Source organism: Grammomys surdaster, unplaced genomic scaffold (genome assembly GCF_004785775.1).
Source record: "Grammomys surdaster isolate TR1022 unplaced genomic scaffold, NIH_TR_1.0 126131, whole genome shotgun sequence".
Classification (NCBI taxonomy): domain Eukaryota; kingdom Metazoa; phylum Chordata; class Mammalia; order Rodentia; family Muridae; genus Grammomys; species Grammomys surdaster.
The window spans coordinates 1,624,155-1,651,606 of NW_021620939.1; the positions used below are offsets into that span (position 1 = coordinate 1,624,155).

At 43.4% G+C, this 27,452-nt stretch overlaps 2 protein-coding genes across 4 annotated transcripts in view; one reads left to right on the forward strand and one right to left on the reverse strand.

Annotated features, from left to right (window-relative positions):
- Topbp1 (DNA topoisomerase II binding protein 1) overlaps positions 1-5,288 on the forward strand; it is a 49,214-nt gene extending 43,926 nt beyond the window's left edge. The window contains exon 28 of the mRNA XM_028756795.1: positions 4,607-5,288. Within this exon, the coding sequence (XP_028612628.1) occupies positions 4,607-4,741 (135 nt within the window). The 3' untranslated portion in view covers positions 4,742-5,288. The remainder of the gene's footprint in view (positions 1-4,606) is intronic.
- A 2,731-nt stretch (positions 5,289-8,019) lies between these two features.
- Cdv3 (CDV3 homolog) lies at positions 8,020-21,463 on the reverse strand. 3 transcript variants are annotated; one of them, XM_028756773.1, is made up of 5 exons: positions 20,745-21,463; positions 19,747-19,823; positions 14,500-14,642; positions 11,242-11,401; positions 8,020-10,928 (listed from the first exon to the last, which is right to left on the reverse strand). In XM_028756773.1, the coding sequence occupies exons 1-5, from the start codon at positions 21,057-21,059 to the stop codon at positions 10,913-10,915; spliced, it is 711 nt and encodes a 236-aa protein (XP_028612606.1). In that variant the 5' UTR covers positions 21,060-21,463; the 3' UTR covers positions 8,020-10,912. The 3 variants fall into 3 exon arrangements, with proteins under 3 accessions (XP_028612606.1, XP_028612608.1, XP_028612607.1); XM_028756775.1 differs by having other exon boundaries at positions 11,242-11,395; positions 20,745-21,092; XM_028756774.1 differs by having other exon boundaries at positions 8,020-10,925; positions 20,745-21,074.
- Positions 21,464-27,452: the final 5,989 nt, after the last annotated feature.

Genomic DNA, 27,452 nt, shown 5'->3' on the forward strand with positions numbered 1-27,452 from the left:
GTGTGTGTGTGTGTGTGTGTGTGTGTGTGTGTGTGTGTGTGTGTGTGGTGTGGTGTGTGTTGTAGGTGTCTGTGGAGTTCAAAAGAGTTATATCCCCTGTAGCTAGAGTTATAAGAGGTTCTGAGTGCCCGACTCAGGCGTGAGAATCAAACAGATCTCTGCAAGAGCACTATGTGGTCTTAACTGCTAAGCCATCTCTCTAGTCCTAAATGAATGAATTTTAAACTGTTATTTCTGCTTCCTGGGTCAAGTAACATTGATTTATTACGTATTAATTTCGTTCATTTTTTTCTGCATTTCAGAGTTGGGAAAATCAGAACATGTATCTTCTCAAATACATAGCATGTCCGTCATTAACTAGAATCCAGTATATGTTTATTGTTCTCTTAGAGCATTGTACAGTGAAATTTGTAGATCATGGTTCCATCATGTGAGTCAGCCTCTCAACCAGCATCCTTGGGGCCCTTTTCAGTGACCTCTATTCCAACCCCGCAGAGATAAGCTTGTTTTATTATTTGTCCCCAGAATGTATTAATTAATCGTTCCTGTCTGAGAGCTTCATATAGCTGGCCTTAGAGAACATGTGCTGGTTTTGTAGCAAGCTTCACTTAGCATACTGTCCATGTGTCTAGGTCATGGTGCATGTTAGTAGCTCATCCCTTTTTTATTATAGAACATTCGGTCTGAATGGAGCACCCGGGTGACCTCCCTTCAATCTGTTGTTGAAACTACTGAGTATGTACAGGTGCACTTTTCCAGTGGGCAGATGTGAAATAGTATAATTGCTAGGCTATAGACTAAGTATACATTTAGTTTATGTGGTCAGGATAGCTTTAAATTTGCGGGGTTTCCTACTTCTGCCTCCTCCTACTAGGATTGCATGGTATTCGGTATCAGACTTTCTAGAAGAGATTTGGTGTCACTTTATACCAACATTTGGTTTTATAGTCATTTAACTTTCAGCCATCTGGTAGGGCTATAGTGAGGTAACATCATGCTTTTTAAAGAATCAGTCTTTACATCTCTCTTGCTCTGCCTCTCTTTGCCTCTCATTCTTGGCCTGCCAATTGCTGGTATTACATGCTTGTAATTGACTTAAATTTCTATTTCTTGTTAAACACTGTAAAAATTACATATTTTGTATTCTGACTTTTCTAAAGGTACCAATTTATTTTCTAGTATCCTTTTCCTAAAAGTTTTACAATTTTAGCATTTATCTTTTTTTTTTTTCCTTCGGTTTTTCGAGGCAGGGTTTCTCTGTGTAGCCCTGGCTGTCCTGGAACTCTCTGTAGACCAGGCTGGCCTTGAACTCAGAAATCCGCCTGCCTCTGCCTCCCAAGTGCTGGGATTAAAGGCGTGCGCCGCCACAGCCCAGCAATCATTTTGTTTTACCTTTATTTTGTGTGCACTTAACGTGGATGTTGTCAGAGGCCAGAAGAGGATGTCTCATCCTCTAAAGCTAGAGTTATAGGTAGTTGTAAACTGTCCAACAAGGGTGCTGCAAACCAAATGCTGGTTCTCTACGAGAACAGCAAATGTTCTTAACCTTAATTCTCTTGTAATTTCCATAGCTTTTGTCTGTGACTTGTCTCAAAGTAATTATCCTTTGTGCTGTGAGATAGGGGCTGGAGTTTCCTTCACACAGATAGATGGCCCACCATTTGAATAGACTTTCATTGACTCAAAAGGAACTCTGATATTTGTCTTGACTAGCTGGAGAATTTTGTCTTGAGTATCTTTTACCCAATGCTTGCAAAGCCTTAGAACTCTTTTCACTTCTAGAAAACCTTCAGCATGTGCTTTTATATCTAAAATGAACTTCTTAAGAGCAGGCTATAATTGATCTTGTACTTTTTCTTTGCCCACCCCCCTCTAGTCGGCTTGGGAATAAATACTGTGCTGATTCACATAAAAGTCCTTTATATTTCTCTTATGTACTCTACCTTCTAGTCTCCCCACATTATTTTACTGTGTTTGCTAGAGGGAGGGAGGGAAGGATAAAGAAAGAATAATTATAGGATCCTCGTACGTGCTGAGCTCACATGTTGTACCATTGCTAACTGCTGACCTGTTACCAGTTTCTGTAATTCCTGTAGTTGCCATGTGTAAATCAATGAAATCCATGTGTTCTTGGGTGTGGTGACACATCCCTGTAATTCTGCCAGGATGAAGACTGAGGGAGGAAGATCAGAATTAAAGGCTATCATGACTCCTAGCAAGTTTAGGCCAGCCTGAGCTACCTCAGGGCATGTCTCAAGTTAACATGTTAACAAGTAAACGTGTTAAGAGCATAGTGTGTTTGGAGGATTGCCTTTTCACAAAGTTCCATTAATTTTCTCTAGATAGTTGCTTGCATCTTCTGCTTAGCCGTTGCCAGGACAAAGGATGTTTAGGTGTATTATGGAGGGGAGCTAGTAATGTGTGTAGAGGGTTTTGTTTTTTTTTTCCTGTTACTGTGTTTTCATTTCACTGGGATTTATGCATTTGAGTGTCTGAATGTTTTTCACTAAGTACCTCTTTTAACTTTTTTTTATACTATACTATTTTTAAGTTAAAATTTCATGAACTAATATTTGGAAAAGACATGGTTTCTTATAGCCTAGCCCAGGCTGGCCTCAAACTATGTAGCTGAGGATAACATTGAACTTCTCGGGGCTAAGATTACAGGTACTATGCCTAATTTGCAATTCTAGGATCAAACTCAAAGCTCCCTATATGTTAGGCAAGCAGTACCCCAGCCCAGATTTTCCCACTTCTCATTGAGTTGCTTTTTAACTGTTGAACCTTAAAATGTTTGGTCTTGGCTAATGTCTCTGCTGGATGTGTGGATTTTATGTTGTTCCCTATCCCTGTCTGTAGCCTTTTTATTCTGTGGTAGAGAAACCATTTTATATTGTAATGAGGTCTTATTTAACATTTTATGGAATGTTGGTTTTGTCAGCTCTTTTAGCTTAGCTAGCTTTAGTCTTTATGGCCATTTTTCCTCCTGAAAGTCTTTCAATAGTTTTGCTCTTGCGATTAGTTTTAAGTGTTTTGTAAGATGTATGATTTTTGGATCAGAAAAGTTGAAGATAGTCCTCTAAAAATTTTTAGCTGTGTGTTGAAAGAACTATCTTTTCTCTGTAGATTGGTTTTGTACTTTGTGAGGATTCAGTTGTTCAGGGTGTATTTTGTGCCCTCAGGGACTATACTTTGGAAGCTCAGAAGGGGCAGTAAGTTCTCAGTGTTTTTTCAAGGTCTTTCTTTTCTAAAGCTCTGCCTAGGCTAAAAGCTTGAAGTTCTAACAAGGGTATGTATTGATGTTAACATCACGGATTGGTTGTTTTGATTTATGGAACGTAGGCGAATGTGGCATCAAATTAGATCTGCAGTTTTTCACAGCATTCATTATCAGGATATAGCTCTTTATGTCAGTTCTAAAGCATACACCGGAATTTTTTCACTTGGTACTCCAGATTGGCCTTAACTCTTTTTCTTCTGCACAATTCTGATTGAAAGTAGGTTATACTCTGTTGGGGTCATGTCCTAGATATCGTGCCTAATTTGTAGAGACTATAGATCCTGACATTTGCTTAACAAACCACAACAGAAGCAGCTGAATTGTCAGTTCACATTTTAGCCTTACTAAATAAATGTGTCTCCTATATATGGCTCAGAGGCCAAAGATTTGGCCAGGCTCCACAAACTATACTTCTGACTTCTAGGCCTTTGCTTTGGGATTCCCAACCTTGTTTTCCATGGGAATGGTTGCTTTCCTGTCTGGTTCTTCAAGCCATTTCTATTAGAATTTTAGCCAGCCTGTGGCACACATAAAAGAAACAAAAGCTAAGTTGATCTCAGGTATTTAATTGCTTTTATTCTCTCCAGCCTCTTAATATATTTTAGTCAGAATTTATCATTGCTATCAGAAGGCAAGGGTGGGAACTGACTCAGTACAATAAGGACTTGAGTTCAATTCCCAGAACCCAAAAAAGGCAAGCATGGTGACTTCTGCTTGGGATTGTAACACTGGGAAGGTATTGGACACAGGCTCAGTTCCAGGCCCGCAAGTGACTAGTGGGATTGGTATGGTGACTCAGGGAGGTAGGTGACTCAGGTAGAAGGATCATTAAAAGTCTGAAGCATCCTGGGCTACAAAATGCACTCCAGGCCAGCTTGTCTGTTTTAAAGCAACCTTGCCCCCCCCCCTTTTTTAAATGTTAGAAGGGCTTGGAATTTTATGGTGATTTACGTAATGTCTTTTGACAATAGAAATATGTTCTCTTTATGAGAATAGAAAAATGGCTACTACAAAGGTAGCCATTGCAAGGGTTTGGCGTCAGGTAGAAACTTTGTCCTGCTAGTTATGTGATGATGGTTCTTAAGCCCACTGCACTTTTATCTATAAATGGGCATACAAACACCTATCTTGGGATATAGATAATTCATACTACTACTAGCTACTGACCACTCTTCCCCCAATTCAATCCATATTTTAATCTATGGAACCATTGAGATCTGAGCTAGCCACACTTTATGTAATCTTTGATCCACTGGCAAACTTTGGGGGAAGAAAACCTCTGAGAATATGCACTACAAATTTGGAATTTTCCTCTTCCTATTCTAGGAATCCCCTCCTAGTGCAGATAATTACCGTGTATCAGAAGCTGCATTATTCCATAATAAGGAAGGTGGGCCTGGATTACCACAGAAGAGGAAGACTCCTGCAGAGAATACCATCAAGCGTCCGCGAGTGTGCTGATGATCTTCTGCCCACCAAACAGTGAATGTTTTTGAGCTTAGTGCATTTGCCTAAAACCTGTAAGGCCCTGCAGTGCACAGTGAGGAAATTTTCAGCTACAAGCTGAACATGGGTGTGATGCGTTTGTGTAGCAGTTTAATACACCTGAAGGACTGATGCCTTTAACCTGAATTTGAATCACAGGACTGTTCCTAATAAAAAGGAACTAAACTAGCTTGTCGAGCCACACTCAGTACAGAAGGACTTTTCTTGTAAATATGAGGCTGTAGTAGTTTTTAACAAGGAGATAGATTTGTTTCAAAAATGTCTTAGTTCATAAAAGCAAAAGTTATATATTAGGGTTATTTCATGTTTTCCTGACTTTTATATATGTATTCTTGTCATTTAACCTTTTTAACAGCCTAAGCAGAGGTAATGAAGCTGGGGCTTTAAACTTAAAATGTGTATATATGTAAATGTGTATATGTATAAACTTCTATCATTTGCCAAACATGGGCACCAAAACTTTAAGTGAGATAAAGAATAAAAAATAGTAGCTCAAACTGTATCAGAACTGTTGATATTTCCAAACTTAAAAACAACATTGGCTGGATGTGAATCCCAGCTATCTCAAAACACACAGACATATGAGATGGCTGCTGTAATCCCAGCAGCACTCAGATTGTGAAGTAGGAGTTTTATTTAGTCCAGTTGGAATGAGACTATTCAATAAAGCAAAGACTAAAGAGGCATCACTGGTTAAGAGCCACCAACACCCTTAGAAGGTAGCCCACAACTGCCTATAAAACTACAACTCCAGAAGCATCGAATGCTCTGAGCTCGCTCCGTGCATACCAGCACTCAGGTACAGACAAATATACTTTTTAAAAAGGTAACAAATTTGATGTGCTTCAAAGTAACTTGGTGCACTGGCCCAGGTTACCCAAATGTCTTAGCTCCCTGGATAAAGTGGGCTGTACCAGCATGAAGGGGTCCCTAAAATCCACATAAATCCGGGGTAGGGTCCCAGAAATCTAAACTGGCTAGCAGAACGGCTCTAAGTTCAGTGACTATCACAAAAGGGCAGAGGGGCTAAAATCCCAGCAGTTGGAAGGAGGCAGGCCAGCCTGGGCCATGTGAGATTATCTCAAAACTACAGTAAAAAAGACAAAGCACTTTACAAACCACATAAGGTAAGGTTCTGACACCTAGAATATATAAAGAATTCAGTAATAGCCCAAAGTAAACAGGAAGTACAGGAAATTATAGATGCCAAAACCACTAAGGAGATAGTTCATGCTTTGCAGGAGAGTTAGAATCATATTTGCTGGGATGGATACACACAGCCACTTAAAATAGTTCCAGTTCTGACAATATCATGTGACTCAGTGATTTTATCTTTAGGTATCTACCAAAGATAGGCAAACAAATGTCCACTTAGGAACATGCATATCTATACAACTGGTTTACTTGGCATGTTGTACTAATACTGTAACATGGATTGCCCTCAAAAGCATGTTTGTGAAATGCCAACCACAAAACAACACCCATTGTTCATGTGAATGCTCAGAAGAACAAGCCCATAGATTATGGGATGGAGGCAATAGGTGAGACAGAATGACAACTCACTGGTAAGGCATTTTTGGTGTTGAAGAGTTTGGAGTTTGGGAATGAACAGCTACAGTGGGCATGTGCCCTTGAGAAAACCAAGAATTATGTCAACTGAGTTGTTTTATAACCCTGCTAGCTTTGCAACAAGCTATGTAGATTAGGTTGGCCACAAAATAGTATCTACCTGCCTTGCAAAACAAGTGTTGAGATTTATAGCCATTAAGTAGCCACAGGATGAGGATTCCAAGGCCAGCCTTAGCTACAAAGCAAGCTTGAGAGCAGCCTGTACTCATGAGACCCTAGCTCTATAAAGCCTATGGAAGCCTAGACTGAGATCTTGAGCTTAAAGCCCATCTTAACTACATAGAGGCCAGGCGGTGGTAGTGCACGCCTTTAATCCCAGCACTTGGGAGGCAGAGACAGGCAGATTTCTGAGTTCGAGGCCAGACTGGTCTACAGAGTGAATTCCAGGACAGCCAGAACTACACAAACCCTGTCTCAAAAAACAAACAAAAAAAACCTACATAGTATAATTAGAAACTTTAAAAAATGTATGTAGCCTGAGTAGAGAGTACTTTGCCTTGCATGTTTGTAGCCCTAAGGAAGAGTAAGTTTTGTATTTTCTATTTTAAATAAGCAGTTAAGGAAACAACAACCCCAAAACTGGAGATACATCAGTGGTTAAGAGCGCTTGATGCTCTTGCTGAGAACCAGAGTTGAGTTTCCAGCACTCATGTAAAGAAGTTTGTGCCTCATATGCTCTAGGATGTCCAATATTTTTTTGGTCTCTATAAGCATCTATACACAAGTGATATATGTTCACATAAGCATACATGAATATTTAAAGCCAAAACCAAGTACAAAGAATAAAAAGTAACAATTTAGATTCCATTACCAAAAAAATGGCTTACTGAAAAATGCTGTTTCTTTTAAAGATGTGTAAAGGCTAGAGAAACAGCATTGGCTGCTCTGGACCTAAGGTTTGATTCCCAGTGTCCATAGTGACTAACCTTGTTAACTCCAGTTCCAGTAACTTCTTTGGCCTCCAGCACCACTGACATATATACACAGGCAAAACACTCATCCACATTTGAGAGAAGAGGAAAAAACCAAACCCTAAAATCATTTAAGCCCAGAGATGGCCCAGAAAGTAAATGAGAGTAAGAGGGGGGGGGGAGGAAATGGTGCAGTTCCAGAGACAGCTCTCTGTAATGAACAGCTTCCAGCATGGCAAGTTGAGTTCAAGTTCCTGGGACCCAATTACGGGATGAATCACCTGAAGATTGTCCCCTCAATTCAATCTACACACACACACTTTAAAGATGGAACCATGACCGAGGAATATACCCGATATATTCCCAATAGATTTTGACCTCTAGCCCACACCCTCTTCTATCTTCTGTCTCTGATAAAATGGGAACTTGAAATCAGTTTAAGAAAAGGCTTTAGATCCCCCTTATCATAACAAAATCTACTGAAGCTCCCAGAACATGGTTCAACAGTTTTTCATATGGAGTATCTCTGACATGTAACCATTTTCACCCATGCCTTTTAACACTACAGAATTTGGCAAGCATTTCTAAGTACACTATTGGAGAGCAGGGTCATCTCCACAAGTGGACTGGACACTGTTCTCCATTCAAGAGTTTAGGCTAAGGAGTTTCAATAGAAAGCATCACATCCCACCATCCACAGGTTTACTGTTTATTCAATGTTAAGTGTTACAGAGTTCTTACACTGTCAGAACCATGCCTGAGAACCCAAAGAAAGAAATGGTTGCAATGGACAGCCTCATCCACCCAGACAGTGTATTCAAACTTGATTCATATGCATTTTGATAATTTCACAATCTTAAAAAATTATAACAAGACTTGGAATTTACATCTGCAGGTCTTCAGCGTTCCAGTACAGTATGCCATTAAACAAACCTCATCATGCCTCTGTTCACTTCGTAAACCCTAACCCCAAACAGAATGTGTGTGTTTGTGTTTGTGTGTGTGTGGGCGTGTGCACTGCTGCTGGGGTAAAGCATACTTTAAGGGAAGTTTGTGGCTCAAGGTGTGAGATTACTTGTTAAGGTTTCTGGTGCCCAAACTAAATCTTAAGAATCTCAAGCCTCTAATCACCCAACCTCCTGGCTGGCTCAGATCATGCCAACATTATTGCCCAGAAGGAGACGCTGGCCTACACCTCCTGCTTCCCACACCGCTGCACTAATCCACTAAACTGCAAGACACGTTCTCAAGCTGGGAAAACTTCCCCCATTACCTGTTCCACTCCTGTCAGTAGTGAGCAAATCTGAACTCTGGCAAAGGGATTCATTTACAGACAGAAACTGAGGCACTGCCATCATAGTCATATGCCAATACAGAGTATGTGTACTGAACCATTTGTAGTGACATGGAAGTAGGTAACTGACAGACTATTTCATTAGGTGGAAAGAAATTTAGCAGTAACCTCTTCTAAGAGCCAATTGCTACTAGTTAAATTGTAACTACTAACAACAGAAGTGCTACATTACTGGCTATTCCCCTGCCTCTCCAAGTGAATACTACAAACATACTCCCAAGGTGAATGACAAGAGCTGGCTAAACAATGAATGGATCTACAGAACAGCTCATAACCTTCAAATTTGGGGCACATACAAGGATTTATTAGACACCGATTCACAAGCAACTTCTTTTTTGCTCCTGTTGCTATGAACTGTTAAAAGCCAGGTCGGTGAAACCCTCTCCTTTTGACAACACCCTCCATCCACAGCAGTTCAATTTAGACCTGATTAGGAGGCTTGTGCAGCACCTGGAGTGGAGCGGATCCGCTGTCCTTTATATGTAACAAAGGCTATCTGGTTCCACTTAAGGATTGGCAAATTCATAGGGCATTTCACAATTCTAATGCTTCTATTTTACCACACAGTATGCCCTCAAAGAACTTACTCCAAGTCAAAGCAAGGCCTTAATGTGGAACAAGCACTATCTGAATGAAAAATTATTCAAAAAAACAAAAAACAAGACTAGCCTCCACCCACTCCCCATTTGGTAGACCCAAATTTGGTTGAATTAAATCCGTAGTTATCTCATACAACTAAACTTAAATTATAAATCATAAGCCCCACACAGATGATCCAAACACATTATTTTTGACAGCAGCTTGTTCCAGGAAGTCTAACATAGCCACAGCCTATAAAGTATTCCTCAGGATGGGGCACAGAACAGGTTAATTAAGGTCACTTAACTCTTCATCTTTTACAGCGGATCAGAACCCAGATGGCTGATTTCTGAAGGCTTTCTGACAGGAATCCAGTAGAGTTGGTTTCAAGGTTCACACAGACACTTAACAGCTGTAACCTTATGGAGAAGTTGTGATCCACATGAAATCCACAATTAATTAAGTGCAGCAAATCTGAGGTAGTCAATCTTGCGAAGGCTCAGTATCTGAACATAAAGATGTTTGAAATGACCACTGGCTGCAAGTTTGGTTTTATACGTAGAGCGAGCAACTATGGAAAACACTGTTGAATCTAATTCACAAATATTTAAGACAATGAAAACACCCCTAAATCCAACACACATCAAAATCAGTCGTGACTCTTGAACTTCCATAGTGCAACAGGGACAGTCACTGGACTCGAGGTCTTCAGTCAGTCACTGTAGATCCAGAAATCAAAACGCTGAATGGCTGTTCTTGGTGGTTTGCTGTGGTCTATCTAGTCATCTTGGAAGGCTTAGCAAAGACCATTCCTTAACTGTACTGTGTGTGGCTGTACTTCTGATTTTCAAGCACAGCATACTGGTTGTCTAGCTGAAGTTTAAGGACCTGGTTTTTTGAAACCTCCTCCCTACCTCTATTTTTGTGTCTTACTACTTCAAAGCTCTTCTCCATTTCTTTATCCCTAAGGGGAAAGAAATGTAATCAGTAAATATTTCTTCTTCACTAGGGAATTTTTAAAGTATTCTTCCTTGAATTAAAAAAAAGAAAAAAGAAAAAAAAAGACCCTAAGAATAATCCTGGAGAGACAGGAAGGGAATACAAAAATCCTTATCAAACCATTTTAAGGCTTCAATTGAACAGAAAACATGTAATACTGTACTGAAGCTCCGAGGTCCCATCTTCTGAATATTTTGGGACCAACTTGAAGACAACCAGAAAGAAGCTGTATAATGACATTCCTTCTAAGACTCACTTCTAAGTTTTCGCAGTTAGTAGATAATACGTCTTTATGCATAAGGGCAACAATTTCCTCATTCAAGTAATGTTCTCATCATTCAACGATTTTCTCCTCCCTTTTGGTTTGGGGGAGTGGTCTGATTAGATCAGGTACAGAAAGATGTGTGTGGCAAGTCACTGCTCTCCCAGAGTCCCCCACACGTGAGGACAGGACTGAGAAGCATGTCGAAGTAGAGGTCTAAATTCAGGCCAGCTGTGCTCTCAGCGAGGCGAAAAGGCTGGGATTTACTTTAAAACCACCCAAAAAATTTCCATCTGATGCCATTTACATTTCTTCCCATTTTATTTACTTTTGAAAATTCATGTCCCTAATAAGATGTAGATGTGCCATATGTGGTCAACTTCAGGTAGTATTCACTTTAAGTACCTGCTGAAATAAGATTATTTATAGTATTAGATTTGTAAACGCCAACATCTTTCACCTACTCACATTTATTGGGAATGCAATAAATGCTTCTACAATTCTAGTTTAGATATTAGTAATCATGTACTTAAAAGAACTACGTAAATGGAGCTGTGACAGAAACACAGCAGACAGCAAAACCTATCTTTAGCATCCTTTCTTTTGTTCTTTCCAAAAAGGACTCTTCCCCCCACCTTCTCCTTCCCTCCTGGATACCCAAGTCCCACTCTGGTTCCCAGCTACCTGTCAGAAAGCCTACCTCATAGCCTAACACACTTACTTCCGGCTCTCTACATGCTTGGCAGTGGACTGCAAGGATGGGAACTGTGTGTCACTGTATATTTCTGGTGGTCCTTGTGGCGTTTTTCTTGTCGTAGTTAGCCTTGCCCCAGGAGGCCTATATACACCACTAGGCATTGCTGGCTCCGGGGTTTCTGTAACTAATAGATAAACAATTCATTCAAATGTTTGACCTTCTTTCTCGGAACATTTTCCTACACTCCTGATCATTTAACAATTGTGAGAAAGGCAATTCTGATTTAGAAAGGATTGGACTAGACAATAAAAGCAAAGTTCCGTGAGAAAATGTCGCAGAGCAGAAACCTGCCCATCTCTTAATCTCAAGAGGTTACCCCCTTTTGGAAGACAACACTGGTCACTGGTGTATCAGTAAATGCGACATCCACTTTCTTTACTTGAAAGGTGGGCTCAACAAGGTATCTTATATAAATTATTTAATAAAATACACATGCAGTATTTAAAATTCATAAAAATAATCTCTTAAAATCACTGGATGTTAAGTTTCTCTATGTGCTTTTAACAGGAAAGAGCACCTTGGCTTAAAATTTACCGTGACTTAATTTGGGGGCTACAATCTTTCAGGTTTTTCCTATCACCTGTCTTGCCCAACTGATCCTTGAGATGTTTTCAAGGAGTGTTGTTTTCCACTTTTCATCAACTTTCAAAGTTTCAGGCTGGGGAGGATCAACAGGACAGCACTATAATCATCTACTAGCTGAAATAAAATGTTCTTATAGTTTAAAAGATTGCTTTATACAGGCTTAGTTATACCAGAGGGAAAGCAGACATGCTTATTTACTGAGTATCTACATACACTGCACCTGAAATACTTAAAAACTGCCTGCATTGAATAGTGGTATGCTTGAATATTGGAGGCTGAGACAGGAGGATCTTGAGTTCAAAGCCAACCTGGGCAACTCAGACCCATCTTCAAAGAAACCAGGACAAACCCCAAAACTATTGACCCTTACATTTCAGCCGCTACACGTGGCTTTTTTTTTAAAATCATTATTATTTATGCTTATGGGTGATGTGACTTGTGATGGTTGCCTGCTCGCTTGCTCGTTCAGTCATTCACTTATTCATTCATCATAAAGACAGTCTCCAATTTATAGCCCTGGCTGCCCCAACTCAGACACCATCTGCCTGTGTCCTGAGTACTGGGATTCAGAGCAACCCATGTAGCTATTTTAGATGAGTGAAATGAAGTCTAGATGTCAACTCCTCAGTCACATTAGCCACCATGTCTGAAGTACTCAACAACTGCATGTGACTAGCCATCACCTCCCAAAATGCTAATGGGTAGGATATTCTTAGAAGAGACAAAAAAAGGGAGAGGGGTGCCATACCAAAAATGACAGCAGAGGAGTAAGAAGGAGCTACACTTTAATGTGTGCACACATTGTGTACATACACAGATGCCCCTGGTGGCCAGAAGGGAAAGGTGGATTTCTTGAGACTGGAGTCATAGGTACTTTGTGAGCCCCCTGCTAAGAATTACGGAAGACATGGTTCTGTTGCTGGTAGAGCTACTAGCAGAGGTTAGTAATCTTAACTGCTGAGCCCCAAGGAGGCTACATTTTTAAAAAAGGGCTTGAGGAGGTTTTAGTAATGGTAAAATTAAGCAGATGTGAAAAGACCTGGAGGCCAGTGAAATAGATGGCTTGGCAGGTAAAGATTCTATCTATACAAAGCCTAGTGACATGATCCAGCTCTACAAACTCACCACATAAATAATAAAATTCATAAAAAGAAAGCAAACACTTAAAACTAAATGTTAGCAAACAAGCTGCATCTGGCCCAACACCAGAACACAGCTATACTCATTGCTGTTAAATCCACATTAGTGTCTGTGCCAGCAGCACAACAGAGATCACACAGTCCTCGATTCTAGGTTATCTACCATCTGGCTTTTCAGGCATCTGACAAGAGGAAAAGATACAGTCCCAAAGCATAAGAACTAAGGGCATGCAGGAGCTGTGTGTCTGGGGCATTCCAGGAGTAGCTTGAAAGAACATCAAGTTGGGGGTGGGGGGGTGGAATCAAGCAGCACTACCACAGTGACTCACACCAGTCATTTCAGCACTTAACATATGCAGCATTAGAACTTAAGATTCATATGCATTACAACTCCAGGCATGGCGGCAACATGCGCCTATGAACGGCACAGGCTTGGGTGGGTGGATGGTGTCTGAGAAAAGAATATCCCAGGAGTGTGCAGTACAGCTACTCAGTGATCTCTAGACTCAGTGAGAACTTGTCCCAAGCATTTAGAATGACAGAGGAAGACACAGCCTTGATATCAACACCCACATACCAAGACGTAAAATAAATTCAGGGCTAGCCTGGGCTACATAGTGGACTCTGTCTCAAAAAGCAAGAGTGGTTGGTGGGCCTGTGTGAAGTGGGGATGAATATTACCAAAAATATATATGGATGACATTCTCAAGAAATAGAAAGTTGCCAGGAAAGCTCACACCATACCACAGTCTCAGTTTTAGGGAAGTAGGTTAGCATAAGGTCATCTGTATTACACAGAGGACTCAAGGCCAGCCTGAGCTATATAAAATAAATAACACTACAGCTTTTAAGTTGAAAATGCAGCTGTATGGCATAACACATTTAGCACGGGCAGAGTTCTTAAGAGTTCAATTTCTAGCACAGCAAAAACCAAACAAAAACTTTGAGCTAGGAAGATGACAAAATGGATATATCCGTTAAGCAAGTACGGCGACCAGAGCTGGATGATCAGGTCCATGTAAGCCTAGGCAGGCATAGCAGTTGCCTCACTAGAGGCAGAAACATGATACTAAAAGCAACCTGGAACTGGTTTGAGTTCCTGGTTCCTTGAGAAACTCTGCTCTCAAAAAATAAAAGTGGACAATGACAGCTCCAATTCACACACAAGCACTTGTACAAACATGCAAACATACGCCAACAACACACATAAACACCTAACACTTCTTTAGTTCAAAGAACTTTTACTCATTCCCTTCTGCTGAGAACTTAAGCGTCAAGACCTAAGTGTAGCGCCAAGGATGTAATGTAATTTAGTGGTAGGAGGATGGTAGCAGGTAAACTCATTCCCTAGCAAAAAAAAAAGATAAAAACAAAACTTTGACAGCCTACAGGGCAAAAAAAAAAAAAAAGTATGTCACTCCATTTCTACATTCCTTCCTCTAAAGCATACATTCAGATCCACCCCCCCCCCCCCCGCCAAGGGAAAACATAAGATCACCTGTTACTGGAGCAGGAGGTGCTTGTACCGGAACAGTTTTATTCCAGGGACCTGAAGATTTTTCTGCTCCACTGCCACCTCCGTCTTCTTCCCAATTATCTCCTGGATCTTCTCTCTTTTCATTATCATCATCTTCCTTTTCACTATTGAAAAACAAGCACACTGAGCTTTACAAGAACTGGGACTAGATGCATGCACTACCATATGAAACATCTACAAAACAATACTTCTTCTTTAAACTATGGTCACATTATCCAGTAGTCCTGACTGGCTTGGAATCAGATACCTAGGCAAAGTGGATCTACATCTCAGAGATCTACCTGTCTCTATCGTTACTAAAGGTGTAACTGCACCACCATGCCCCACTAAACTTTCTAGGGTGAAACTTGGGAATCAGTTCTTTCTACCACATGGGTTCTAGAGAATAAACCCAGGTCATCAACTTTACCAGCAATACCCAGTATCTTGCTGGCCCCCATAAAACATATTTCTTTTAAGCAAGACGTGTCCTAGCTTTAAGCCAAATTTCTTCTGACTTAGTGTTGTTCTTGTTTGGTTTTCCCTCCCCTTTGGCAAGAAGCCTAACTTGGATAATCCTGTATGCTACAAAAGCATGCTAAACTGAGCCATACCTAGAATCCAAGACAAATTTCTTGACCTCCTTTTTAACTTGATTTTGAGGCAAGGTCTCAGGTAGCCCAGGCTGGCCTTAAATTCACTATAGGCTCAAGCAAGTTGATGATCCTGGCTGGTCTTCCTGTCTCTATCTCCCAAGTGCTGAAAATCAACATGTAAACCACCATACCCATCCTTATTAAGACCCTTTAAAGACACTGTCCACCAGCTGGAATTAACTCCAGCATTTAAAGACTTCTGATGTCAATGAAGAGGAACAACCTAATTTTCAATCTGTATTTAAGACTGTCTCTCAAGAGTTAGGGGCAAGGTTCAATAACAGAGCACTTAGTCTTGGGCTGATCCCCATAACTCAAAAAGACAAGCATAGAAGTCCTTGCCACCAAGTCTGAGTTTAATCCCCAGCGTCCACAAGGTGGAAGATAACTAACTCCTGCTGGTTTTATTCCGACATTATGTGCCATAGCATGCTCACACAAAATAAACTGTAATTTTTAAAAGACAAAGGAAAGAGATAAAGCCAGATTTCAGTTTTCCTTTTAACATATAACCTGTACAGCCATATATAATGATGCTGGTCAGTAACGAATAGTCATGTCATTTAAATCATCATGTGATACATGTATACTTATCAAAAATACCAAACACACACACACAGATCAAATTCAAATTTTTTTTTTTTTTTTTTGGTTTTTCGAGACAGGGTTTCTCTGTGTAGCCCTGGCTGTCCTGGAACTCTCTGTAGACCAGGCTGGCCTTGAACTCAGAAATCCGCCTGCCTCTGCCTCCCAAGTGCTGGGATTAAAGGCATGCGCCACCACCTCCCAGCAAGATTTGTAATTTTAATGAGCACTTTGACAGCTGGAGAAATGGCTCAGAAGATAAGAGCACTGACTGCTCTTCCAGAGGTCCTGAGTTCAATTCCAGCAACCACATGGTGGCTCACAACCATCTCCAATGGGGTCTGGTGCTCTCTTCTGGTGTGTGTATACATAAACAAACCTTCTGGCCAGGCAGTGGTGGCGCACGCCTTTAATCCTAGCACTTGGGAGTCAGAGGCAGGACAGATCTCCGAGTTCGAGGTCAGCCTGGGCTATAAAGAGAGATCTGTCTTGGGGGGGAGGTGAAATTTGAAGAGCCAATGAGTTGGTACATATCTATCCGTCACATAAACATTACTAATGGTTTTTAATAGTCATACAAATTTTATACATTCAGCACATAACATATATTTAGCTTCATAACAGGAAGTAAAAAATTCTAGCTTTCATTTAGAAAAGAGATGGGAACATATTAATTTATAATGGATCTTAAAAAGCTGTCCAGATAGCATAACACCATTTTCTAACAGTAGCTTATTAGCTAGTATGCAGTTTATAATTACCCAGGCTAATTGTGGTATCCAATCTTCACAATTTTTTTTCAAGAGTTTTTTTCTTTTTTAAAACTTTAAAGGCATGTCAATATAGTTGCACTATAACTGCTTTGGGGATCAAATAGGTATTCATCTGGATGCAACTGACTAATGGTAATGTCCCAACAACCTAATCCATCCAAAAAAGGCGAAAGATTCCCACCTACATGGCACTTACAGCTGCATAACTGAAGCAGTAGCTTTCAGTTACTCACATGTTGATTCTCCTTACTCATCAATACACTAAGTCACAACTGCTCAGTGCTCAGCTGTATAGATGGTAAGAACACTTGCTTTAAAAGTAAAGAGTTCGCCGGGCCGTGGTGGCGCACGCCTTTAATCCCAGCACTTGGGAGGCAGAGGCAGGCGGATTTCTGAGTTCGAGGCCAGCCTGGACTACCCTGTGAGTTCCAGGACAGCCAGAGCTACACAGAGAAACCCTGTCTCGAAAAACCAAAAAAAAAAAAAAAAAAAAAAAAAAAAAGTAAAGAGTTCAAATCCCTGGCACCCACATAAAAGCCAGGCATGAGAGAATTGCATGGCAGAGACAAGTAGATCCTAAGAGTTTACTAGCTAGCCAACCTAGCCAGAATGGTGAGATTCAGGTTCAGAGACCTATCTCAGAAAATAAGAAAGACATGGGACGACCCTCCCATGGACTTCTCTGGCTTTCAAATCCAGGAGTATAGGACTGAACATTCAGGCATAAACTTCATGTTCATGATTTAATGAAAAATTTCAATTTCGCTTAATAGCATCAAGTAAATGACACATTTAAGACAACGTCTCTCCCAATGTAGCTAAGGTTGGCCTTGCCTTGAACCCATAATCCTCCTGCCTCAATTTCAAACTCTGGGATTATATGTATGTCCTATCACATCCTGCCAGGACACTATTTTCTAAGCCTAGCTCCAAAGACTTTTTAGAATAATTAATTATAACCACAAATTTTAAAAACAAACCTAGATTATAAACCATTATCAAAAACTAGTCACATTTTCTAGAATAACTACTGAAGAGCAATGACAAACTGCTGCTAAAAAATATGAGAAGCATAACACAAAGCTAGTAGTCTACTGCAGATCACTCCAACCAGAAGCCTGGGAGTCAACCTGGAATAGCCAGGTGGGACTGCCTCTATGTCTTAAAGACTCAGTGGTAGAGTGCTTGCTTATGTTGTATGAAACTATGTCTGACTCCCAGCACTTCCAAAAAGGGGGAGGTTTGGCAAACTAAGCCAGGTATAGTGGTGCATACCTATAATCCTAGCTCTCGGCTGAAAGCAGATCTCAGCAGTTCAAGGCCAGCCTGAACTTTGAAACAACTTCCTGACTCTAAAAAAGTTCAAATAGATAAAGGCTTGAGTTTTATACCCTGCTAGAAAACCAGTTCAATTTGAATGTTCTTCATACAAAATCAAATTTTATACTCAAAAAAGAAAACAAGAACATTTTCTACCTTTTCTTTTTAAATTTTGAGATAGGATCTCACTAAACTGCTCAGGGTAAGCTTAAACTCACTCTAACCCATGCAGGCCTGATTTTCCTTGTTCTCCCTACCTCAGCCTCCTCAACAGCCCACAGTTATGGCTTTCACCACCAAGCCCAGTGGGAGCTGGGTTTTCTAAAATTTACTCATCAGAGAATACACTGCTCTTGCAGAGGATACAAATTCAGCCCCTAGAACTCAAGACAGCTCACAACTTCCTGTAACTCCAGCTTCAAGGGACCTACCTGATGCTCTCTTCTGGCCACAGCAGGCACCTGTATGCACATGTACATATATATCCCAGAGATAAATACGTAATTAAATCTTTAAGAAAGGAACAAAACACAAAAGAAACCAAAAAAGGAAGATTCCTTTTAAGTTCCTGGCTATAAAAAGCAATGTTTAATTTGATAAATTCACAAATGAGAACATCTAGGGACATTAATGCCTGGGTGGTACAGACATTAACTATACATTAAAATATTAGCTGATCTTTCAATAGATGTTACCTTAGATCATAAATACCATAATCTAGATTTGAAAAAGACAATTTAGAGTTAAGAAAAGTTATTTCCTCAACAGCGGTCCCATATGGTCACTGGAATTCTCTACAAATTGCAAGCTTCAAATCAAAGACAATTTCTGACCATTTTGCTTGTATAAGATGTCTTGGAATAGAGCCCTGCTTACTTTTGCACTTCAAAATCTTACCTTACTTACCTTTAATACTTAAAAAAAAGCTTTCCAAACATGTCAACTTTAAAACCAAATCTAAAATGAACTACCACAGATTAAACCTGACAATGTAGATTCTCAATTTTAAAGTTTCTTAATTAACCAATCCAACTGTGAAAAATGACTGTTTTTCTGAACTTTTGAAAGCCAATCACTTCAGAGGCTGAAATGGTAGCATGGGCCTGCCACTCCAGCAGGTCAACTTCCACCTGGAATACACAGCTAAGAACTGTGCAAATGAAGTGCTAGGGTAAGCTACCCTTAGATAAAGGTGGGGTGCCAGGCTTCAGGAGAACAGCTCTAGTAACAGAATGTTCAACTTCAGGTGGTGAGTGTTCAAGGTGGCTTCCTGGTGAATACAAATCTGTGTGTGTTGGAAGTATCCTAACTGCAAAAATATCTCAACTTGTTTACCATACAGATAACTAAAAAACAATCTTACTAAATAAGAACAAGTAATAGAAAAAAAAAGTTCAAACACAACCTGATGGTGCATTTTGGTGGACACTTTCGAAGAGTTCAAGGTCAGGGGCAGCTGAGTGGTCTTCCACAGGTCAGGGTCCAGTTCCCACCCACACTAACAGCTACAACTCCAATTCCAGAAGATGGTACAGATACATGCACAGGCAAAACACTTAAAATATTTTTGAAAAAAAAAGTTTCACATCCTGAGCTACTCAATAAGTTCTCAGGACAGTGTGGCTACAGGAGACCTTATTGGGGGTAGGGAAGACCACCTAAGTTCAAACACTGAGTGTTAAACATTTTAAAATGATAAAAATCCATCTCAGTCAACTCAAAAATCCACACAGCTGCAAATAGGGAAACTGTCACACGATTTTAGAGTTGGCAGCTAATTTAACAACACCAGAGGCCTGCCTTTCCTCAAGATCAGGGCCTAAAGAAAGAGTAACAGTGTGCACTACTTTTATGTGCAACAAGGTTATCTAATCCCACTTGTAATCACATCCTACCTTATTTGCATTGCCTGAACTCTTAATCCGCTGTAATCAACCTCTTTTTGCTCAAATTCTTTCCACTCATTTTCATCCTATGGAAGAAACAACATCTGATTAATTAGAGTTTTTGGTAAGCACGTTTCAGGGATCAAGGGCCATCAGGAGTCCCAAAACTGGTAAAGGTACCTATAAAACATGAGATCTAGGTAAACAGATTTCAGACTAGAAAAAATTCGGTCAGGGGCCGCCAGAATTCTTGAGCCGGTTATAAGAACCGGCAGCGAGGACCAGAGTCTAACTCTCCAGGCCCACGTGGTGTAAAGAATTTACCCCGGCCTCTAACCTCTCCGCACATGTACACATGAGCAATCAAACAGGCAAATTAATGTGATCTTTAAAAAAAATGCAGGCGGTGGCACAGACCTTTAATCCCAGTACTCCGGAGGCAGAGGCTGGAGGTTCTTTGTGAACTGGGGGCCAAGCAGGGCTACACAGTGAGACCTTGTATCAAAAAATAAAATGGATCTAGTAGCTGGACTGTAAAGTTTAGAGTTTAGCCCGTCCTTGCTCGATCCCGACACGTGCCTAGTTACCAAACGCCCTCCCTGCCGCCAATTTCACTTGAAACCAACTACAGGGCAAGCTGAGCGGCGGGGAAAACCCGACAGAAATTCCATAACTCAATTCCTAGCTCTACGTGGCCGCGGCTGGGAGAGCAAGCCACGCTACCCCGGCGGCACATATGAAGACTTAGAACACCTTAAGAAAATGAAATCCAGCCCCAACAGGCTCAAGTGGGACGACGAGGACTAAGGCACACGTCACACGGGGACCGCGGCCCGCCCCAACCACCGTGGCCCAGAGGGCGCGGCGCGCGGAGGACGGCGGATGGGGGCGGCCAGACGAGCCCCGGGGGCCGCGAGCCCGCCCGACGTGCGAAGCCCGAATCACGTGGCCTCCCGGGCCGGCGGGGGCGGGCACATGCGGCCGGCCGCCGGCCTCCCGACCCTCACCTTCGTTATGGCCTTGCCGGCGGGGCCCGCGTTCCCGCCGTCTCCCGACCTCGAGGTCCCGCCGTCTCCGGACCTAGCACCAGAGCCCGAGCTCCCGCCGTCTCCCGACCTGGCACCGGAGCCCAAGCTCCCGCCGTCGCCCGACCTGGCACCGGAGCCCAAGCTCCCGCCGTCGCCCGGCCTGGAGCCCGCCGCTGAGCTGCTCCCGCCAGCGCCGCTCGCCGCGTTGGCCGCCCGACTGCTCCGTTCCTTCTTCTTCTTCTTGTCCCTCTTGGCGAAGAAGTTGTCCAGGCTCCGCTCCTCGGTCTCGGCCATGGCCGCTGCCCGGATGGGTGGGGCCGGCGGAGGGCGCGGCGCTCGCGGCTCGGAGCTCTGGGTCAAGGCCGGCTGTGCGCTCAGGCTGCCGGGTGCGGCGTCGCCTCAGCCCCGCGGGGTCGCCGAGGCGCGGGAGGCAGGGCGGCCGGCTCCCCCCGCGCTCCGGGGAACGGTGGTACGATCCTCGCCGGGATCGCGAGCGTGGAGCAGGGTCGCGCTCGCCCCGCTGCCTAAGGGACAAGGAAGGCGCGCACCGGCGAGCGCTCGGCTAACGACGGCGCGTGCGGGAGGAAGACGCGCGGGCCTGAGGAGGGGAGAGGGGACGGGGAGGGGAGGGAGGGGAGGAGGGAGGGCGGGCCACCAGCAGAGAGAGGCAGCGCCGCGCCTGCGCGCTCGGTTCCGCCCGCCGCTGTAGGCGCGCCGAGGGGGGCGGGCGGCGGGCGGCGGGCCGAGAAGGGGGCGGGTCTTCCAGGAGAGCCAATCAGATGCCGGGACGGAGCGCTTAGGTGACAATCCGTTCCTTCGACGGGGCGGTGCCCTGTATGGGGGCGGGGAGAAGCGGGTGTGTGCAAAAAGAGTGACGTCCCTAGTGACTCCTGCCTCCGATTGGCCAAGGATTTTGCCTTGAGGGCGGGCATTTAGAGGGTTGGTGACTTGGCTGAAGAAGACCAGCCGGAGGGGGCGGTTGTGCCTTGGTTGCGCGCATGCGTAGGGTACACGTGCGTCTGCTCGCCAGGACTGTGGCCTGGTAGGCGTTTGAACTTTCAGGAAAAGAAAGAGACCATGTTAAGCCAGCTATGTTCCAGCTTGTTCCTCCTGCCCTGCTTTTCTGGACTTGCACCCTCTCTGGTCAGGCATCTATTACTTTTCTTCTGAATGGAGTGCTTATGATGAGGAGCACTGGATTAGGATTCGTAGTTCCCTTTGTGGAAGGATCTTAAATAAGCCAGTACATGAATGAAAGGGAACTGACTTTGAACTCCATCCTGGACTAGTGTCTACCAGGGCCAGGTTAAATAAATCCGACCCTCTAACGCTAGCTCTTGTGAGATGGAGTGGCTGGGAGTGTGATTTTGGTGATAGGGGTAACAGGCGCATGTGAGCACTAAGTCCCGTCCACAGAAGCACAAAAAGAAAACATGCACAAAACCCACCTTTTCCTAGGCCTTCACCCTATTTGCACATACTAAGTGAATACTTTGCCCCTGATATATCTCCAGCCCAGAAAGCTTTTCGTTTGCTTGGGGGAGACGACTTTGTTTTGAGACCGGGTCTCCATAGCGCGGGCCGCTCTGAACGCCATACATAGAAAAGATAATCTGTTTCTGATCTTCCTGCCTCCACTGTCCAAGTGCTGAGAATACAGGCACTCACCATCGTGCCTATGTTATAGGATGCTAGGGGTTTCCGTTCTTGCTTGTCAGGCTCTCTACCAGTTAAACAATGAATGACCTAGTACAGGTGTTGGTTTTTTTGTTTGTTTGTTTGTTTTGTTTTTGGTTTTTTGGTTTTTCGAGACAGGGTTTCTCTATGTAGTCCTGGCTGTCCTGGAACTCACTCTGTAGACCAGGCTGGCCTCGAATTCAGAAATCCACCTGCCTCTGCCTCCCAAGTGCTGGGATTAAAGGCGTGCGCCACCACCGCCGGCCTAGATGTTGGGTTTTCGTTGTTGATTGCACCTACAATTCCTCCTGCTCTGACTTGAGTTTGAGTGATGACTACAGTTTAACTTTGGCTCCTATTTTGGATCTTAGGACAGGGAAAGGGAACAACCACACGATACAGAAAGGAGAATCAAAAATATCCTTGTTTCCACCTGACTTGACTTTGAGGCCCTGGAGAATCAAACATGTACTTCTCTATGAGAAGTGGGATCTTGGTATGCTTTAAACTTCTGCTTCCTCTTAAGGGTAGAGGAGAAAGCTGGGACAACCACTGAGGAAATGACTAAGACCTAGGTCTGTGGCATTGGGGGAAAGATAGAACCCAGCCAGTAAATGGGGAGATGTCTTCCCACAGCAGTTCCCTCTTGTCTTCCCTTAGAAGTCCTTCCCTAGTCACGGCTATCGAAGACCTACTGAATATGTCTATGGATAAGTGGAGGCTCTATAGCTGTAGCCAACAATAAGCAGACCTTTCTTTTGTTTTGTGTTTCAAGACAGGGTTTCACTGTGTAGCCCTGGCTGTCCTGGAACTGGCTCTGTAGACCAGGCTGGCCTTGAACTCAGAAATCCTCCTGCCTCCGCCTCCCAAGTGCTGGGATAAGAGGCGTGTGCCACCACACCCGGCTAATAAGCAGTCACATGAGTTCCCTTCCCCCAACCCAGGATGGTTCCTAGGTGACTTCCTTTTGTGACACCACATATCTTCCTGTGGTATTGTCCAAGTTCAGCACTGCTCAGTGCCACCAGCTTTGCTTAACTTTCTTTCTACCTTCCTTGTTTTCTTTCTTCCTCTTTCCTTCTTTTTCTGCCCTTTCCTACCCTCTCTTTTTAAGACAGTGTCTAAAGTATCCTAAATTAACCTTGAACACTGAGCCAAGGACGCTCTGGAATCTCCACCTCCCTTTGTTGTTGTTCTCTTTCTTTGTTTTGTTTCATTTTGTTTGTTTTTAGGATTAAGTTGCCCTGTGTACCCCTGGTTGCCCTTGAACTCACAGAGATCTTCCTCTGCCTCCCTCAGCTGACATTAAAGGTGTTCGCTGCCTGGGATTGATTCCCACCGTTGCTTACTAAGCTGCAACCACTTTATCAGTTGACTCCCTACCCGCTTTCTCTTTAAAAAAAAAAAAAAAAATGTATTTATCTTTATTTTTTTTTAATTTTTAAAAGATTTATTTATTACTTCATATATGTGGCAGGTACACTGTCCCTGTCTTCAGACACACCAGAAGAGAATATCAGATCCCATTACAGATGGTTGTGAACCACTGTGTGGTTGCTGGGAATTGAACTCAGGACCTCTAGATGAATAGTCAGTGCTCTTAATCGCTGAGCCATCTCTCCAGCCCTGTTTATCTTTATTTTCTGTGTGCCCTCGTCAGTACATGGATGTAACTATGTACGTTTGAACTCCTAGACCTGGATTTATTGGAAGCCACTTGATATAGGAACTGGGGGCTGAACACAGGCCTCTGCAAGAGCAGTACGTACTTTTCATCACCTAGCCGTGTCTCCAGCTGGATCGATCGATCTCTCTCTCTCTCTCTCTCTCTCTCTCTCTCCCCCTTAAACAAGGTCTTCCTGTGTAACCCAGGCAGGCCGAGTGTAACACTCCTGTCTCTGTCTCCAAAAGTGCTGAGGTTATAGGCCTACACTACCAAACACTACGTTTCTTGTTTTTTTCTTTCTTTTTTTTTTTTTTTTGGTTTGGTTTTTCGAGACAGGGTTCCTCTGTGTAGCCCTGGCTGTCCTGAAACTCACTCTGTAGACCAGGCTAGCCTCGAACTCTCGAACTCAGAAATCCACCTGCCTCTGCCTCCCAAGTGCTGGGATTTAAGGCGTGCGCCACCACTGCCCGGCTCAAACACAACGTTTTGTTGTTGTTTCTCATTGCTGGTGCCAGAGGTGAAGGTGAATGTGGGGTAATGCACTTGCACCTGTATGTTCATAATCTCTGTGGAGACCAGTGTATGATGCACTTATATTTGAGACACTATGCCTTATTCAGGCATCCAGGCCTCAAGTGCCATCTACTTTTTTTTTTTCACTTGTGTAACTATGTATGTGATCTCAACTGTCATGGTGTATATGTTGAAGTCGTGATCTCAACTGTCATGGTGTATATGTTGAGGTCAGAGGGCAACTTGCTTGATCCTCTAGATCAAGCCCAGGTTATCAGGTGTGGCAGCAGGCACCCACCTTTTTTTTTTTTTTTTTTTTTTTTTTGGACTAGGAATCCACCCAGCTGTCTCTGCCTCCCCAGAACTAGGATTTTGAGGGCCCCTGTAACCAGCCAGGAGGAGGGTAGCCAAGGACACTTGACAAATCGTGGGAATACCTGCCGTTGGTTTCAGGGCATTAGAGTCAAAGAGGAGGGGACCTGTTTCACACTGCAGAGACTAACTACAGGTGACATAGCTGCAAAGACACTACTGTGTCGGCCTGACCTCAATTTCTTACCCACAATGGTGTTTGGGACGTATGCCATCAATCACACTGGGAATACTGCTGCGTCAACCCTTGGCTGCAGCTCCTTCTCTGCATTTGCTCAAGCCACTGATTCCTTCAAGTCTATCATGGATTATTGATGCAGGCCCATTTATTTGATGTAGATCTTGTATTCCAGATTATAAAAGAGTTGAAGGCAGGGATTACTCAACTCTGAATAAGGCACAGTGTCTCAAATATAAGTGCTTCATACAGGAAGACAGCCCGGTCGGGAGAAGACTCAGTTAATAAGCAGCTTGCCTTGAAAGCATGAAGGGCTGAGTTCAGTCTCCAGAGCCCACATAGAAACTGTATCCCAAACAGTACCCTGAATCCTGCCATGGCCACCTCTCATCCTCATCCAGCCCCCATCTCCAGAGCATTTTCAGCTCTTACGGGACTCTTCACATCAATCTTCCAGTGTGTCCAGGTTCCAATGGACCTCCTCCATCCTAAAAGCCAAGCAGAGCTTCTCCTGTCTTGCTGCTGGGAGAGAGGAAGTGACCAAGTACAGCCATTCTAAGAGATTCCAGGATGTCGGGAAGGGGCTTTTGTTGTCCCTTTTTGAGACAGGGGCTCTGATATGTGTATAAAGTGAGGACATGACCACTCCAGCGTATGTTTGGAGAGAAAGTCTTTATTGTAGATAAGAGGGAAAGAGTACAGCAAGAAGCTTCTGGAAGAGTCCAGAGCAGAGAAAGTCGTAGACTGAACATGACCATGAGAGGAGGTGTGTGTGCGTGCGTGCGTGCGTGCGTGCGTGCGTGCGTGCGTGCGTAAGAGAGAGAGAGGGAGAGGGAGAGGGAGAGGGAGGGAGGGAGGGAGGGAGGCGGGTGTGTAGGGGGTGGGAGACTGGATACTAGCCCGGACTCTATCAGATATTTGTAATGCTGAGAGAACCTGGAGGCCAGCATGGGCTTGGATATGCTAATAGGTACCACAGTTAGCCATTTGTCTTGAGTTTCTTTTGAACCTAACAATATGTAGCCCTGGCTGGCCTGGGGTTTGCTATATACACCAGGCTAGCCACAATTGCCTCCTGAGTGCTTGGACTTAAAGGCATGTAGCGCCACAACAGGTTTCTTCAAAGATGAATACTGTCCAAACATGGGCATTTCTCTCTGGGACCTCAGAATGCCCAATTTGATGGAGGTCAGTTATCCCCCATTTACTGAGGTTTGCTGAGCTCTGATAATCTATCGAGAGCTAGCAAAAGGCAGCTGAGCAGCCCCATTGTTGCTGGGTTCTTTTCTGCTGAGCTATTTGTTCCAAGTTCCATTCTGCTCCCTAGGCTGGAAATTCCACCAGGGCTCAGCTCACAAGAATGCAGCACACACTGGCCAGACAGCTCAGCAGGAAGCGGGTGGCCAGGAACTGCCACTGCCTGAGTGTTCTCCTCTAATTGGCCTTACAGGTCTCATCTTGGGGGTGGTGGAGGTGGGTGCTCGTGTCTCTCCTATGGTCCCCACAGGCAGACAGGGTATCTGACTTTACAAGGCCCTGAACCCTTTCTTTTGGTGCTTTTGATGCCTTGATGATAGTCCTCTTATTTCAAAGTCATTCAATCACTCTTCCATTGATCTAAACATTTTATCAATGTTTACTATATTATCAGGCCCTATGTTAGGAGTTAATAGTAGGAGAGGGATAGGTCAGTGGTTGCTGCCTGCGCCCTGGACTACTCACCTCCGGACACTACCCGCCCTTGGGGTTTAGAGGTGAGGTGTCTCGAAATCAATGGCACAGACTCTGAGAGCAGGTGAGAAATACCACAAGCAAGCTCATATGAATGCTGCAAGCTCCTTTAACATGCTCCACCCTTGCTCCACTGGTCCCAAGAAAGCATCTCTTCTAAACAGCAGTTCTTGATTGGCTGACATTGTCTGCGTCACCAATCCTTGGTCTCTCAGGCAGTCCTCAATTAGGTCCTCCTGCAGGAGATGCTTTTGCAGCTATGCGCTCCCCCCACCCCAACCACCAGCATTTATGCAGAGGCAGCCACACCATTCCCCTTCCAAGTGGTAAAGCCCTTGCCTACCTAATGTGTGAGGCACTTGGTTTGATCTGGAACTTGAATTCCTAATCCCTCTATGTGCTGGTGAATGTTTTTGTCAACAGGACACAAGTTGGGGATATCTAGGAGGAAGGAACAACTGACAAGATGCCTCTATCACTGTGGCCTGTAAGCATGTCTCTGGGCATTTTCTAGATTACTGGAGGACCCAGACCTTTGTAGACAATGCCA

Coding starts and splice junctions, on each gene's coding strand:
- Cdv3 (XM_028756773.1), bottom strand. CDS start 21,059: ATGGCCGAGACCGAGGAGCGGAGCCTGGACAACTTCTTCGCCAAGAGG. Junction 14,643..19,746: donor GTTCAGGCAATGCAAATAAG/GTAGGATGTGAT, acceptor GTTTTTCAATAG/TGAAAAGGAAGATGATGATA. Junction 11,402..14,499: donor ACCTCCTGCTCCAGTAACAG/GTGATCTTATGT, acceptor TTTATCTATTAG/TTACAGAAACCCCGGAGCCA.